General features: G+C 40.8%; 2 protein-coding genes across 2 annotated transcripts; one reads left to right on the top strand and one right to left on the bottom strand.

Annotated features, from left to right (window-relative positions):
• Positions 1-2,127: 2,127 nt before the first annotated feature.
• Positions 2,128-9,628, bottom strand: abhd4 (abhydrolase domain containing 4, N-acyl phospholipase B). The gene is made up of 8 exons (XM_008299571.1): positions 9,448-9,628; positions 8,314-8,399; positions 8,109-8,213; positions 7,689-7,977; positions 5,366-5,547; positions 5,168-5,279; positions 4,884-5,070; positions 2,128-2,695 (listed from the first exon to the last, which is right to left on the bottom strand). Exons 1-8 carry the CDS (start codon positions 9,495-9,497, stop codon positions 2,606-2,608), a joined length of 1,101 nt encoding a protein of 366 aa, XP_008297793.1. The 5' UTR covers positions 9,498-9,628; the 3' UTR covers positions 2,128-2,605.
• A 327-nt stretch (positions 9,629-9,955) lies between these two features.
• On the top strand, positions 9,956-13,934 carry dad1 (defender against cell death 1). Its single transcript, XM_008299570.1, has 3 exons — positions 9,956-10,272; positions 12,746-12,918; positions 13,698-13,934. The coding sequence occupies exons 1-2, from the start codon at positions 10,062-10,064 to the stop codon at positions 12,874-12,876; spliced, it is 342 nt and encodes a 113-aa protein (XP_008297792.1). The 5' UTR covers positions 9,956-10,061; the 3' UTR covers positions 12,877-12,918; positions 13,698-13,934.
• The last annotated feature ends 1,058 nt before the right edge of the window (positions 13,935-14,992 follow it).

The raw sequence follows: 14,992 nt of genomic DNA, 5'->3' as shown, positions 1-14,992 counted from the left end.
TAATGCTTGAAGGAGAATGTCATCCCTCAGTTTCCTTCAGACGTCTTTTGCCTAAGGAGGACACGGTTTAATGCTTTAAGTTATTTCTGCAGCTTATGTTTCTTCTTCTTTTTTATTCCTCATGTCAGATCTCTTTTTTTTTTTTTCTCGTTTAATAGATCTAAATACTCCCTCCAGCACTGACAGGGAGATATAAAACTAAATAACTGGGAGACATGATATCCTGAGGCTGGAGCAGAGCCATAAATGGTGGAATGTGATGACAAGACTTCTTGAAAGTTTGCCAACCATTTAGTATTTTCTATATTTCTGCATAGATTGAACCTAAAGCAACAGTACATTTTCACACAAGTTGTAAATGTAGATAGCGAGAACCTTTTTTTTATTATACTTGATGCTTTATTTATTGGGCAAAATGATCCAACATTACTCATCAGTGAGTGACAAAAACATGTGAAAGCTTCCCATGAACGACTCAAGTTAGGCCTTTGCACGACATTTCTGCTGAACTAATTGTCATTACCCGCTTAAAAACATTAACTTTACTCTCCTTCAATCATCCTTTGTTGGACTCTTACTGCATGATCCACTTTCTCTTGTGATCCAGTTTGCAGATAGAAGTCCTGAAAGAATTCCTTGTTTCGTTCATGATTGCAAAACAAGCCCAAACTCTGGCATTACTGCCTCCCAATTCACAGATGTGATAAAGTTCTTAAGCTGGAAGGCAGTATTGTCCTTTATTGCTTCTTATTTAAACCAAAAAAGTTCTATATTGTTCCTGTTATTCCACAAAAACACCTGTTGTGTCCATGTGATCCATGTGAGAGCAGTGGCTTTCTCGTTGTTGTTCGGTGTTCTCCTGGACAAGCTGGACTCATCATCATCATCATCATCCCTCTGGGTTCCTTTACGCCCCTGAGGGTTCTTCCACTACTCTGCTCTTGTAGCGACCTTTGCTGGCCGACCACTCATTTGATCGATCCGTGTTCTGTAAATAAAACCAGGCTCCCACTTACACCTGATTGTCATCAATTGATTGAAAACACGTGACTCTGATTTCACCTCCGAGTCAGCTGCTAATCCGACAGGTCCACGTGGTTCTGACACTCAGAGATAAAGAATATCAGATCATTGTCTTTAAATAATAAATGATCAGTGATTCTTTTATTTGTTCTTTCAATAGGGCTAGGGTTACCACCACTGTAAGCTTACCCACTGAAGTTGTGTATTTAGGTACAGTTTTCATATAATTAACACTCTGCAAATGCATCATTTTTTAATGCACTGATTAATTATCTTCCATAATGCATCCTTTTTCAGACTAGTTGGAGGAAAAAAAAAAAGTCCAAAACACACATTTAGTTGTTTATCTTGCGACACCTCCTCCACGTGTATCTGTAAATGCAAAAACACAACACATATCTTTAAACACAGTTTTGTCAGAATGCGTTTTTCACTCCCACTCGGAGCCAGAAATCTCCACTACAGAGGCACCAAACGCTCCAGTTTCACTTCTATCTGTATTCTGAAGCTTTTTACAGATGGGTTTGTTCATATATTATTCAGTCTGATTTATATTCCTAAAAACATGGCAGAAATTGCTTTTTTTTTTTTTTTTTTTTTTCCTGGCTGCAAACAGTATTTTCTGAATCACGGGGAAATAAAATAGACATATCCAAAATCCCGTCTGCAAAAACCTTTGACACTGTCGGAAAATGAAAAAATATGCAAATGAGGGCATTTGACATGAAACATAATACCTCGTTTGCATATTTACACATAACATTTCTTGTGATACAGAAAAACACGATTGTCTTATTGCATGTATTCAGCTGAGGAAGTTTATTTATGATATTAAACAGCCGAACTTTTGTGTTTTCTCTTAAGCGCCAAATATCGTTTTTAATCCATTCGAACTTTGTTAGATTAAACTATGATTCAAACATAGAAAAACTGGTAAATTTCAAATCTTCTGAGTGTGTTTTACCTGTGACACTACCAGTACATTTTGCTGCTAACTTTGCATTTACTTCCACCCTCCACCAACCACCAACAAGCAGAACCCAACAGAAACGTCACTCGTTACTGACCTCTACTGGCCGGGCCACAAAGTGCATCACGCATGGCTACTTTGACAAATATCTTTTAATAATTGGCTTCAAGGTATAAAATACAGACAGCTGTTTGATACAGTGGGGGGGAAAAAAACACCCGGGATCAAAGAACATAATGTCAGGCACATGTTTAAGTATGATTCAGTAGCTCCGTAATAAACAAACCCAGTGCAATCACAGAGATGTACGTGACACCTTGTGCTTAAAAATATACAACAATGCAACATGATTCAGCACTGGATTGAGTGGTTATTGCTCCGTGTGGACATTTATCAACAAATGAACGCGATCGTGTGTATAAATAAATTTACTCTCAATACTAAATACACAGAAATTATACGAGATACGATTCTGAACGTGATAACATTCATGGTATCTTGACCCGCCCGTCGTCCAGCGTGCTTCACATGCAAAGGTCGCAGCGCCAAAACCGCCGCGATGAAGAGTCGATATGTACAATTCAGTCCCTGGAGACTCCCACGCGATCGCGGTCAGTTAACGGTTTTACATATTTTATTGACCACTCTGTTGAATTCTTCTGGCTGATCGGCGTAAACGTGGTGGGAGGCTTCGTTTATCAGCTGCAGAGAGGAACAGATGAGGAAATAAAGACAGTCAATGTTAACATACAGCCTCAGTTAAATGAGGTTTTAATAAAATGACACTAATTCAAAGCTGGACTGCACATTTTAGACTTGGATCACAGCTCCCGCCTTAATTCACCGAACGCCGCACGCCTGGCCGTCTTCAGGTTGACAGGTTTCTTTTTAAAGTGTTGAATATGGATTGAGCTGACCATGTGTAAAATCTGGGGTCATAGGTACGGTTTTGAGTTCATGTCAAGTTTTGCATAGTTTAAATCTGTGGAGCAATGTTTGAAGTGCCAGAACTTGAGAAGTCATGTTGCTGGAATCCTCAAACTTTGCAGCCTCATGAATGTGTACATATGATCTTCAATGGTATGACTCTGCTGTGATAGAATTCTACAAACCAGTTATATCCATCTATTAGCTGTACACCGCTTAATCCTCACTAGGGTCATGGGGGGCTGGAGTCTATCCCAGCTGACTCAGAATGAAGGCAGGGGACACCTGGACAGGTCACCAGTCTATCACAGGGCTACACTTAGAGACAGACAACCAAGCACACTCACATTCACACCTACGGACCATTTAGAATCACCAATTAACCTCAACATGTTTTGGGACTGTGTGGGAGGAAGACGGAGAACTCAGAGAGAACCCACGCTGCACGGGGAGAACATGAAGACTCCACACAGAAAGATCTCAGGTGTCCTCATTGGGATGCAAACCTTCTTGCTGCGAGGCAACAGTGCTAACCACTGAGCCACCTTGCAGCCCCAAACCAGTTATATGATGCTGCAAATTTCCCATATTCCACCAACCATTAAACTTTTACTTTTCAATTTAAGAGGCTGATTTTCCCCCTGTGATTGGCACCAATATGAGATTTAAAAATTCAGAGTTTGGTGCCAGTCAGGGGCATAATTCATAAGAAAACAAATGATGGAAATTATGGGTTTTTTTTTGCATTTATGGCCAATATCTGAACATGTGTNGAGCAGGTACGATGGGTGAAACCACTCCAACAGTGTCCCAACTGGAGGATTTGTATCATACCGTTACTGTGCTAAAAGAAAAGTCACACTTTTCCAACTCATAGTGCTTCAAATTATTTCATGTGCTAATTGTGGTTCTGTGTTTATATCAGAAATATATATTTTACTTGTTTGTGATTTCTTTATCAAGATCTGTTTTAATTCACAATAACCTTGTTAGGAAAGAGGTAGTCACATAGAAACACTGTGCTGGGATAGTTGGTAACAATAATACTAGGGCTGAATTTGAACGCGTTAATTTCGAATAATTAATTAGAGAAAAAATAATGCGTTAAAAAATAATTTAATCGCATCTTTCCCAGTTCCCCAATAATTAAGTAACACTGATGCACACACTCCAGCCCTGTAGGTGGCGGTAATGCACTTAAAGTTCATTTACCAGCCGCGAAGAAAACGTCAGCGCATAAGAAAGTTTAGTGAACAGTGATGGAAGACGAGATTGAAAAGTTGTTTTTTCTTTAGTTTTAAAAAAACTAACCGATGGCAGCTTGGATAAGAGCGTGGTTGTGTGCAAATTATGCAACAAAGAGTTTTAAGACAAAAAGTCACGTTGAATATAAAAACTATAGTTGCACTTTGAGTTTACACTAATCTGTGAATGTCGTAGATAGAAGAAAAATGCAGATAAATATTGATGAAAAACAGACATTTTTGTTGTTGAAGTTCACGTACATGTCTGTTCATTGATTCAACCAAAGTTTATTTGAATGTAAAATCTTTGCTCATTGTGTCAAATGTTGCTGTTTGATAACAATGTGATTAGCTGAGATTAATTCATTACAAAGCGTCTAAGTAATTAGATTATTTTTCTTAATGGCATCCCAACACTAAATAACATATGAAATATTACTGCTGTTATTCCTCAATTTCATGTGGAATATTGTTATTTAAACTGGTTTAGGCAAGTTTATGTCTCTTTTTCACTTTACTTTTTATTTACAAAGTACTTTTATGCTTTTCTTTTACATATAATATTTTATTTAGATGTAGATTTCTATATTTATTGCCTGTCTTGTTATTGTTGTGTACCACAGTTTCATTCATCATGTCAAACTCCTTGTGTGTAGCAGCTCACTTGGCAATAAAAGCTTCCTGTACTCTGTATTGAGGTGTTCTGTGTGTCCACTCACCAGCACTCTGGTGTGGGCCTGGCCCCTGATCTGTTCCACTCTGTCCCCAGATGAGCTGTCCACCCAGGACTGCGCTCCATACAGCATGGTGACGGGCATGGAGGGGGGCAGCTGACTAACACGCTCCAGCATGGGCTTCTTGGCCCAGCCCAAGGACTCGGCCATGGCCCTGAAACCCACCTCTCCACTGGGAGGAGGAACAGAAACAGAGCAGTGCGCTATGTGAGTACGTCGCTGTAAGAAAGTGACTCTGTGTGTTTTGGGATTTTTTTTTTGGGGCATACCTCGGGGTTTGTGCATTACAGTGGTAGATGTACTGCGTCATGGTGTCATCTTCAAAAAGATCTTCGAATTTCCTCTTGAAATCAGGACGGAATCTGTTCACCAGCCCCGGACCTGAATCAACGGCACACTGTGAGGCGGGGGGGCGGAGCGTTACATGTTCTACAGCGTTACAGTGAATAGTTATGTACACTCCTTACCCCATGGACCTGCTGCTCTGATGACAGCCAGCGGGTTGAAGAGGGAAACAACTGATGCAATAGCTTTGACCCAGCGGGGAGGGGACTGCCTCTTCGCCTGACCTTCATCATCCTGGGTCTGGGTTTGGCTCTTGGGTCGCTCAGGGAAACCCCAGGGGTCCACCAAGATGAGGTGCGACACTCTGCAAAAAGATAGCACAGAGAACGGTGATGTGCATTGCTGTCTTTCTGCACACTTCCACTAGGGGGGGCTAAGTGGCTTAAAACCATCAAAACTCCAAAACCCAACGATGGTATCGAAAACCATGCTAGTTTTTAAACACCCAGGGTACACCATTTTTCAGAGGCAGAAACCGTAAAAGCACAAAGATTCGTCTGATTTTCAACTTTCCGACTGTTCCTAAACTTATAATAATAATAATAATCATAACTTTATTTGTATATCACTTTTTATAAAACAATTCACAAAGTGCTTCAACATAAAGAAAAAACAACATATATTTATATTGTATATATTATGACGTGATGTGTCGCTTCGTCAGAAAAATTAACTAAAGCTGAGCCAAAAGTTGTTTTATTTCATCAAGAAAGTAATAATTTAAACAGCTCATTAAAAAAAAAAATGTCCCAAATGAACCATTTGCACTATAGATTCTGTTTTGTTTTGTTTGTTTTAAATTCTGTGCTCCTTGGAGAAACCATAAGTGACTCAGCTGCAACCAAAATACTGTCAAAAAACACAGAATTTGTCATTTTGGCGAGGGTAGCTGACAATGACAAGTGCTTAAGATAGGCATATATAAGCATTTTCCTTCCGCCTATGCCTTCTCAGTCACTATCTTGTTCGTACTGTATGAATTGCTTCGAATTTTTTGTATTGTAAGACGACTGAATAAATTCACAATTCAATTCAATTCAACATAAATGGAAACAAATTAGAGATTTAGAGGTAAATAAAATGTACTTGACCGATAAAATAAATGCAGAATGGCTCAACAACGGCATACAAAGCAGCAAGTTATTGGAAGCTACATTGGTGAAACATCATTCAAGAGTTGACGTGTACAGTCGTGTGAGAAACAGAGCATGTAAATGTGTGGACATTTATTCAAATTCAACTTTTGCTTTTTCTTTTTCACGCTCAGTGACATCTTTGTTATTCTGCACAAAAGACATTTATAAGCTGTCTCTAGTTCTACCTGCAGCTGTGCTGTTTCCATAGAGGGGCATTACTTTATATTTGCCCCCAGTGATCAAAATCTGGACAGAAGCAAAAAAAATACTCACAAACTGTTTGGGGTTCAGAGGATTAAAAGACATTTTCTCTTGCAGAGTTTGCCATGTCTCTCAATTAGACAACATGGATGCACTTTTGAAGGAGTCCATCCATCCATCAGATCCACATTTTACTATCTTTCAGTACAAACGCAACTTTAAAGCAACAATAATCGATTTTTTTTCCCCTTCAGGGAAAACAGAATAATCTGTAAATACAAGCTGCTACAGTAAACATGCTTGGAAACATTTGCCTTCTTGCGTATCCATCAGGCGACAGCTTGTTAGCTCAAACAGCTGCCTGCAGAGAGCCGAAAACAAAGTCAGGCTGAATCAAAACAATAAAGTTTCAGGGCCATTAAACCAAAATAATAGGCTGTAAAGCTTGAGGGAAACTGCAGAGCTGAGCGATTCGTCGCAACGAAACACGCCTTTCACGTTACAGACGGTAATCTGATTCACTGCTAATACAAAAATATCGGTCAGTCAGTTTAATTCAAAGGAGTACGTTTGGGAAAAATGCTTCTTTGTTTTCTTGATGGCAGTTGAGACTAGATGATAATAATGATGCCACTCCCATACCTGTGAGGCAAATTCAGACTAAGTGCTAATTTAGCTTAGTATCGAGATCGAAAGTAACACAATCCTCTTATTAGCACATTAAAAACTCAGTAAATGTCACGCTATATTTGTTTGTGTCATAGTTTTACAGGGGGCTCTGGGCTAAGCTAAGCTAAGCTAACTGGCTGCTAGCATTAGTTTGCCATACACAGGTGAGAGAGGCATTTCTATTATCTATTTCTCAGCAAGAAAGCAAACAAGTGCATTTCCCAAAATGTCAAACCATTCCTTGAAAAACATCACAGCTTTATTATGTTGCTATTGTTGAGCCTAATCATTATCTAGCACGACACATTCAGCGTTTTTGATGTAAATAAATTCCCTGCCTTGTTATTTTCCATAGAATGAGACCCACTGAAGTGCCTTATCCTCAAACACAACACCAAATCACAGCAGCACGTTCCGCACATCGCCCCAGCGTTATTACCTAGAAGGGTACTGGATCGCGTAGGACGTGGCCAGGTATCCTCCGAGACTGTGTCCCAGCAGAATCATGTTCTCCAGACCTACAGACTGCCTCCACTGCTCAATGGAGTCGACGAACTGCTCCTCAGCCTTGGCAGCATCGGAGGGGAAAGCAGGCCTGGAGCTCCTGCCGAACCCCAGCAGGTCGAAGGCGTAGACGGGCCGCGACCTGCTCAGGGCGTCCAGGTTCCTGATCCACAGTCCTACCCCTCCTCCAAAGCCGTGGACCATCACCAGAGGAGTCTTAGGTGCTGAAGGAAAAACAGGAAGAGGAATTATGTCGTGAGTATTATTAATACATTCTTTACAGCTTTGTGGGATTAGAGCTGTTGCCTCCCTATAAACAAACAAAGACTAGGATGAAGGTTAAGGAGCACAACACCTTGTTCTGCAGGTTTGCGAACTGTCTTGTTGGTGACAGTCAGGGTCCATATTCGGTCCTGGTTTGATAGGGTCACAAACCTGGCCCATAGGTCATTCTGAATACCTGTCATGACCAGACACAGATGAGTTACGTTGAGCAGCTTTAGCAGCCACATTTATTCAACAGTAGTTTCCACCCAGCATGAACACAAACACATTCTTACAAGCGAGAATCTTGGACTCTGTCGTCTTCAAAAGGGACATCGAGGTTGGACGCCAAGACGGCCACCAGTTGCAGATTGAATTTGACCTAACAAAGGCGAAATGGAATGAAAGACATGTAAAGAATGAACAGCTCGTAGATAGCAGAGGAAATGTTTAGCGAATGGTGAATGCACAAGCTAATCGTTCTGGCGCGGACCCAAGGTTAAAGCCAGCGCAGTCAATGTTATCATTATTTGCATGGAGGACACGTGACGGCTACACGCTCAGGAATCATGTTTCAGGGCAGGCATATTGTAAATCACACTCAGAGCCAAGACCCACATCATCGAGGGTTGATAGTTATCCTGGTGAACTCCAGCCTCCCTTTAGTCATCATTACGTAACAAAGCACCAGGTGGCTTTTCTATGGTGATATCAGCTACGCCCATCTTTTTTTATAGAGTCTGTGGGTTCTACAGTGATACAAAGGTAAACTGAGCTATTCCAGTGTGAATTGAGGTAGAAACAGTCGCTCCTATATGTCTACCTCCACCATCAACACACCAGGTGCACCCTGAGGCCTTTCACCTGTTCCCCAATTAACTAGATGGCTCAGTTTTTGCTGAGTCATTGGTCTGTCACTCACTGATGCTCCTCTCTTCTGACAGTTAAAAAATAACTGTGTCAGATCAAAAAAAAAAGTCATTTAATTACTATTAAACACAGAATCCAACTCATATGGATGCTGCTTACATCCCAGTGTGATATGTAACCCCACACTTACATACAGGAAGTTACATAAAGTCAGGGGTAGACTATATTTACAGGCACTTTATTACATATTTGTCCTTCTCCTGTCACATCAGGTGACTGTTAATGGATTTTGTAGTGCATTAGTATGAGGTTACATTTCTAAAATCCCAAATAACAGGTTTTATTCTTCCAAACGTAGTTTGATAACATCTACGTTTAGCACCAAACACGCCATAGAATGGATTCAGGGACAATGACACAGCACTATCCTTGGATAAATTCAGCACAAAGCTCAATAAATGTCTTGTCAACACAAGCAGCATTTTAAAGTTCAGCTAACATGTGATGTAAGCAGCCCGTGGCGGCTTGTTTTCAGATATTCAGCTGTCAAAGTTACTCACTCAGTCGGACTGTCGGTCTGCATGGGAGCTGTGGTCGTAGCCGGTTCCATCGGTTGGCATAATCCGGTCACAACAATCACGTAAATCACTGTTGACAACACGTTCGTGCGAGTCTGCTTTGAAAGTACATTAGGCTGCAGGAATGCTAATTTCCAATGTTTTGTAACTCCAACGTCAGCTGGGCAAATACAAAGATCCTCTCCTTCTGAAGATGCGTCATCTGGATCCGGAAATCATCAGTTGAGTGCAAAGTAGGAGTATATCTTCACTGTCAACAAAAATAGAAATTTCTTGCTAGTTTTCCGCGTTTTACTTCGCCGCAAATTTCTTCATTACACATTCTGAGATATGTATTGTTTTGCTGTATAGACGCTTTGTATACATAAACCGATGGAGGCAATCATCTTCTCATTTTTACCACCTTTGTGTTCGCCGGTGGGCGGCGCCAACAACCCCTTCTCCTTGCTCTTCGCTCTTCGTTCCGACCTACTCGGAACGAATTCTCTGCAACACCAACGTCCACTTCCGGCTAATGAGGACACGTCACTTGTTAGACTGAGGAAGAGGAGTCGTGCAGAGCTGTCGCTTTTAGTACACTTTAAACGGCAGAAAACATGTCGAACTCAGTCATATCTGTCATCTCCCGGTTCCTGGAGGAGTACACCACCACGACGCCCAACAAGCTGAAGGTGGTGGACGCGTATTTGCTGTACATCTTGCTAACAGGAGCGCTGCAGTTCCTCTACTGTCTCCTCGTCGGCACCTTCCCATTCAATAGCTTTCTGTCGGGTTTCATCTCGTGTGTGGGCTCCTTCATTCTCGCAGGTAATTATTCATTCAGTTAAATGTTAAAATGTAAAGCTGGTGAGTTATTAAAATGGTCAGGTGTCGCTTTTTTTAGTCAGTCACTGGACTTGTGGCCCGTGAGTGAGCGCGCCTGCAGACACAAGTTAGCTTAGCATGCTAAAGCAAACACTAGCTTCAGGTGTAATCGTGCTAAAGCAAAATAAACGTATTTTCTGACTCTGAAAATGTGCACCCACTCACTACTTAACTTAAAAAGTACACAGATGCACATTTATTCACAACTAGCTACAACTACTATACACAAAACTCATGCAGTTCTGATCAGGCTAAATCTTAAAGTATTGCATTTACATAAACTTGGCCTTATGTAGCACAATACAGCTCAACAGTACCACAAATTGCAGCTTCCAACAAATAATGCACAGTGTGATCCATAGGAATACAGGATTTATTGCAGGTAGAGCTGCAATAAATAATACATTATTAGGCACAGAGTGTTTTTTGGCTAATAAACATCAACATTCTCTGAGTATATCTGTATAAACTTGAATATTTTCTGGTTTCTTTACTCCTCTATGACCGTAAACTGGAAATCTTTGGGTTGTAACCAAAACAGCGCATTTGAGGATGTCCTTTGAGCCTTAGGAAAGTGATGGATTGACATTTTCAGACGTTTTATTGACCAAGACACTAATGGATTAATCAAGAAATAATCTGCCAGTTAATCTGCAATTAAAAGAGTCTTCAAATGCAGCCTTAATAACAGGGCTCCTACATTAAGGTGCATCAGTTATAGCCAAGTGTGTCTCGTAAACTATTAATTGCACATATATTTGTACTTAATGTCAGGAGTCATTCTCACAGTGGAGGACAGTGTTGTTACTTAGAGCTTATGCTGACATAGTTAGATGATGAAACATGAAATTGTGTGAGAGTTGCTTGATATGTTAATTGCATTGAACTGTAACAATCTGTTTATCCAATAGTTATACACCAGCTGACTTAGGTTGAAGGTTGTTCAAATTCGTCAAACTGGGCTTGGTGACAGCAGATTTTGTGCAAACAGTGTGTATCAGTGGAAAAAATGGTTTTGTCCCCGTACGGAAAAATGTCCCTGGTATGTTGTTCTTTTCAGCAATTAACGGATTATTGTTTATTAACATGGTCAAATATCCATCCATCCATCCATCCATCCATTCATCCATTATCTATACACTGCTTAATCTACACTATGGTCGCGGGGGGCTGGACTCAGGGTGAAGGCAGGGGACACCTGGACAGGTCACCAGTCTATCACAGGGCTACACTTAGAGACAGACAACCAAGCACACTCACATTCACACCTACGGACAATTTAGAATCACCAATTAACCTCAACATGTTTTTGGACTGTGTGGGAGGAAGCCGGAGAACCCGGAGAGAACCCACGCTGCACGGGGAGAACATGCCAAATCCACACAGAAAGATCCCGGGTGTCCTAACTGGGACACAAACTGGGGATCTTCTAGCTGTGAGGTGACGGTGCTAACCACCACCTTGCAGCACTATGACAATCCAAAGATCCAAGTTTAAGCATATTCAGTTCTCAGTGACAAATACAAATTATGACAACTTTTCACCAGGGATGAACAGATTATTATACTGGCCAGTTATGGAATCCAATGTTCAGCATTTTTAAATGAAGATGATGAACTGTTTTCCAATAAAATCAATTAGTCTAAAAATGCACTTTCTTGGCTCTGCAGCCACCTCTCTGTCTGTGGAGGTCGTTCGCTGCTCTCGAGTAATGTCCCGCCCACAGCTCTATCTGGTTGGTTACATGTCAGGAGTAATAGCCAATCAGCACACACATACACACTTTGGTGTCATTGATTACTAATAATGGGTATAAGCCCTGAAAAAAACACATCAGTCAAGCCTTACCACTTACAATGAAGAAACTGGCCCCAGAGAAAGCTATTGATGTAACTTAAATAGAATTTAACAGCATAGTTGATGATCCTTTTTTCTCTATTGGCTAAGCAATTGCTTGACTAATCATTTCAGCGATACTGTTTGGTACAGGTCTTATTTCTCTTGTTTTTAATTGTGTTAGGTTTCATTTTAGAAACAGAACTTTTTCTGTAGAAGTGCTGATGTGGAGTAAAAAACAAACAAAATGTTAAAGTAATAGCTGCAAACATTGTAAACAGTTTAAATGCTGAAAATTGAATTGAATTAGAGCCTCACACCCTGACTTCATACTGTGTTGTATTTTTATTTTACTCTGTGTTTTATCAGTATTATTTAGTTTTGTCTTTTATTTATTGCATTTTCTTTTTAACTGTACATCACTTTGGTTCGACTCATTTTAAAAAAAATGTGCTTTATAAATAAATGTCGCTTTGGCTTTATGATAAAATGATGGTTCGCTGCAGTCCTCGTGCCTTTGTTTTATTTATGGACCTAAGAAGAACAAACTTTAAACTAAATCCTCTTGATCTTTTTGTAGTGTGTCTTCGTATCCAGATCAACCCACAGAACAAAGGAGAGTTCCTGTCCATCTCCCCAGAGAGAGCCTTCGCTGACTTCCTGTTTGCCCACACAGTCCTGCATCTTGTTGTGATGAACTTCATCGGCTGAAAAAGATGCGCATCAAACTCACGTTGCCCCCTCTCTCAGAAGGTGAACGTGCTATACGCGCATTTGTCTTTGTTTAGGAGTTTTTAAGACCTCGGTTTTGTTCAGTCTTGTTGCTACAGTGCAGTTCAATAGATGGATAGATTCAGGTCAGCGGTTAAACACTCTGTGTCCACTTGTTCTTCTATTTTCTGAAATTAGTTTCCACCCTGGTCGTCTGCTTCGTACTGTGTGCAGCCTCCTGTGTCAGTAACAAGTTGCCACGAGCAATTCTGATGTCTCAGCGGAGCCCTTTAACCCGCTGAATCTGAGCATTCTTTAGCACCGCTGTTGTTGAAATGTATCTCAGCAAGACTAAACTGACGCCACCGAACTGCAGTCAGTTCAAGGAATCATTTAAATACAGTAAATGTCTGCGAATGTGAGAAACTCTAGAAGGATTCGGCATAAATCTGCTCTCCGCGTCTGTGATTGCGGAGTCAAGTCTGTCAGCGGACAATAAACGGATACACAGAAAATATGCCCTTGTCCTTCGGGTGCTCTTAGTCACATTACCCGTCCCTGCCAGTTCATCACTTTGTTCTCTGTGGAACAGCTCCAGATAGAGCATGTGATAAGATGCTTCTCGTGGGAGGTCTGCATGATGCCACATATTGCTTTTTGCTTTAGTAAAAAAAACAGCGATATTGAATTTTTAGACTCGCCGGTGGCTCGGAAGGTCGCACGGTATTGTTTTGTTGCTCTGTTGCTTCTGAATAACTACTTCCACAACCTCAATGTCACTAACCCAAACGCCGCTGTTGTGTTTTTTACTTTCCCCACAGATTACAACATGAGAAGTTATTAAAGCTCCCCTGAAAGACATGAAGCTGCGACCGTTTTTGTGCCGCTGATTTCGACGGTCCCATCCCACACGGAATTAAATGCATCTTGTCACAGACGATGCAAAACATTTTTCTTACTCATAAAATGGTTTTCTTTTTTTTTATGTTCAAATTTGTAAAGCATTCCCTTTTTGCACTGATACGGAAATAAAACAACTGTAATGGTGGCCTTGTGAATACTTGGAGCAGTTCTTGAATGCAGCCAGTATTCATGTATGATTACAAAGAGAGAAAAAAGAAGTGATTTCACTAAAAATAAACAGTTTCAGGCAGAGAAAATAATATGTTATAGTAGACTATTGTTTGCAATGTGTATATCCATCCATCCATCCATTATCTATCCACCGCTTAATCCTCACTAGGGTCACGGGGGGCTGGAGTCTATTCCAGCTGACTCAGGGTGAAGGCAGGGGACACCCTGGACAGGTCACCAGTCTATCACAGGGCTACACTTAGAGACAGACAACCAAGCACACTCACATTCACACCTACGGACAATTTAGAATCACCAATTAACCTCAACATGTTTTTGGACCTTGTAGGAGGAAGCTGGAGAACATTCCAAACTCCACAAAAGATCCCAGGCGTCCTAACTGGGACGCAAACCGGCGACCTTCTTGGTGCGAGGCAACAGTGCCAACCAGCGATCCACCTTGTGTATATCCACTTATGATATATGCAAAGAATGGATACGAATCTAAAGAAATGTTTTATTGTCAGATTTATGTCCACGTTTAGTTCCGGTTATTGTAAAGAGAAAATATTTTAAAGGGCTGCCAGAAGTAATGTAAAATGATTGTGAAAGAGGCTGCAGACTTAATGGTGGAAAGTTAAGTACATCTTCTGTATTTGTGTATTTCCATTTTATCTATTCAATGCTACAGTCAGGCCTGTTCTTCACGCTCGAAGCATTATCACGTTCAGTTTGATGTAAAATAATGAATAGCACATTAAAGCGCCGAGCCTCGGCTTTAATTTGAGCAGGTATTGATAATTGTGTGGAAGATGCGGCCCTTTTAACACATAATCCTAATCCACACAAGCGCAGGTACTTTTTTTTTCCCCCCCTCCTTTGTTCTCAAAATCTCTGTCCAAATGAAAATGCTAAAACACAATTGAATAAACCCTGAAGCTGTGTTGGCCAATAGAAGCAGCCTGAGAAAAAGCTATTACCAGTTCCAGGCTACCAACAATGGCACATCGAGGAAGGAGGAGGAGGACTGATTGTGACGCCT

This window comes from Stegastes partitus, unplaced genomic scaffold, assembly GCF_000690725.1.
Source record: "Stegastes partitus isolate 25-593 unplaced genomic scaffold, Stegastes_partitus-1.0.2 Scaffold1434, whole genome shotgun sequence".
In the NCBI taxonomy this organism is placed as follows: Eukaryota; Metazoa; Chordata; class Actinopteri; family Pomacentridae; genus Stegastes; species Stegastes partitus.
Note: the sequence above shows the minus strand (reverse complement) of the source record. Positions and strands in the feature narration are given on the sequence as shown.

What these genes read in the sequence shown, in the direction of transcription:
- abhd4 (XM_008299571.1), bottom strand. Translation starts at nt 9,497, where the DNA reads ATGGAACCGGCTACGACCACAGCTCCCATGCAGACCGACAGTCCGACT. An exon ending in AGAGTCCAAGATTCTCGCTT is followed by an intron (nt 8,214 to 8,313) that starts GTAAGAATGTGT and finishes TGGTCATGACAG; the next exon opens with GTATTCAGAATGACCTATGG. An exon ending in CAGAGCAGCAGGTCCATGGG is followed by an intron (nt 5,280 to 5,365) that starts GTAAGGAGTGTA and finishes CCGTTGATTCAG; the next exon opens with GTCCGGGGCTGGTGAACAGA.
- dad1 (XM_008299570.1), top strand. Translation starts at nt 10,062, where the DNA reads ATGTCGAACTCAGTCATATCTGTCATCTCCCGGTTCCTGGAGGAGTAC. An exon ending in GGGCTCCTTCATTCTCGCAG is followed by an intron (nt 10,273 to 12,745) that starts GTAATTATTCAT and finishes ATCTTTTTGTAG; the next exon opens with TGTGTCTTCGTATCCAGATC.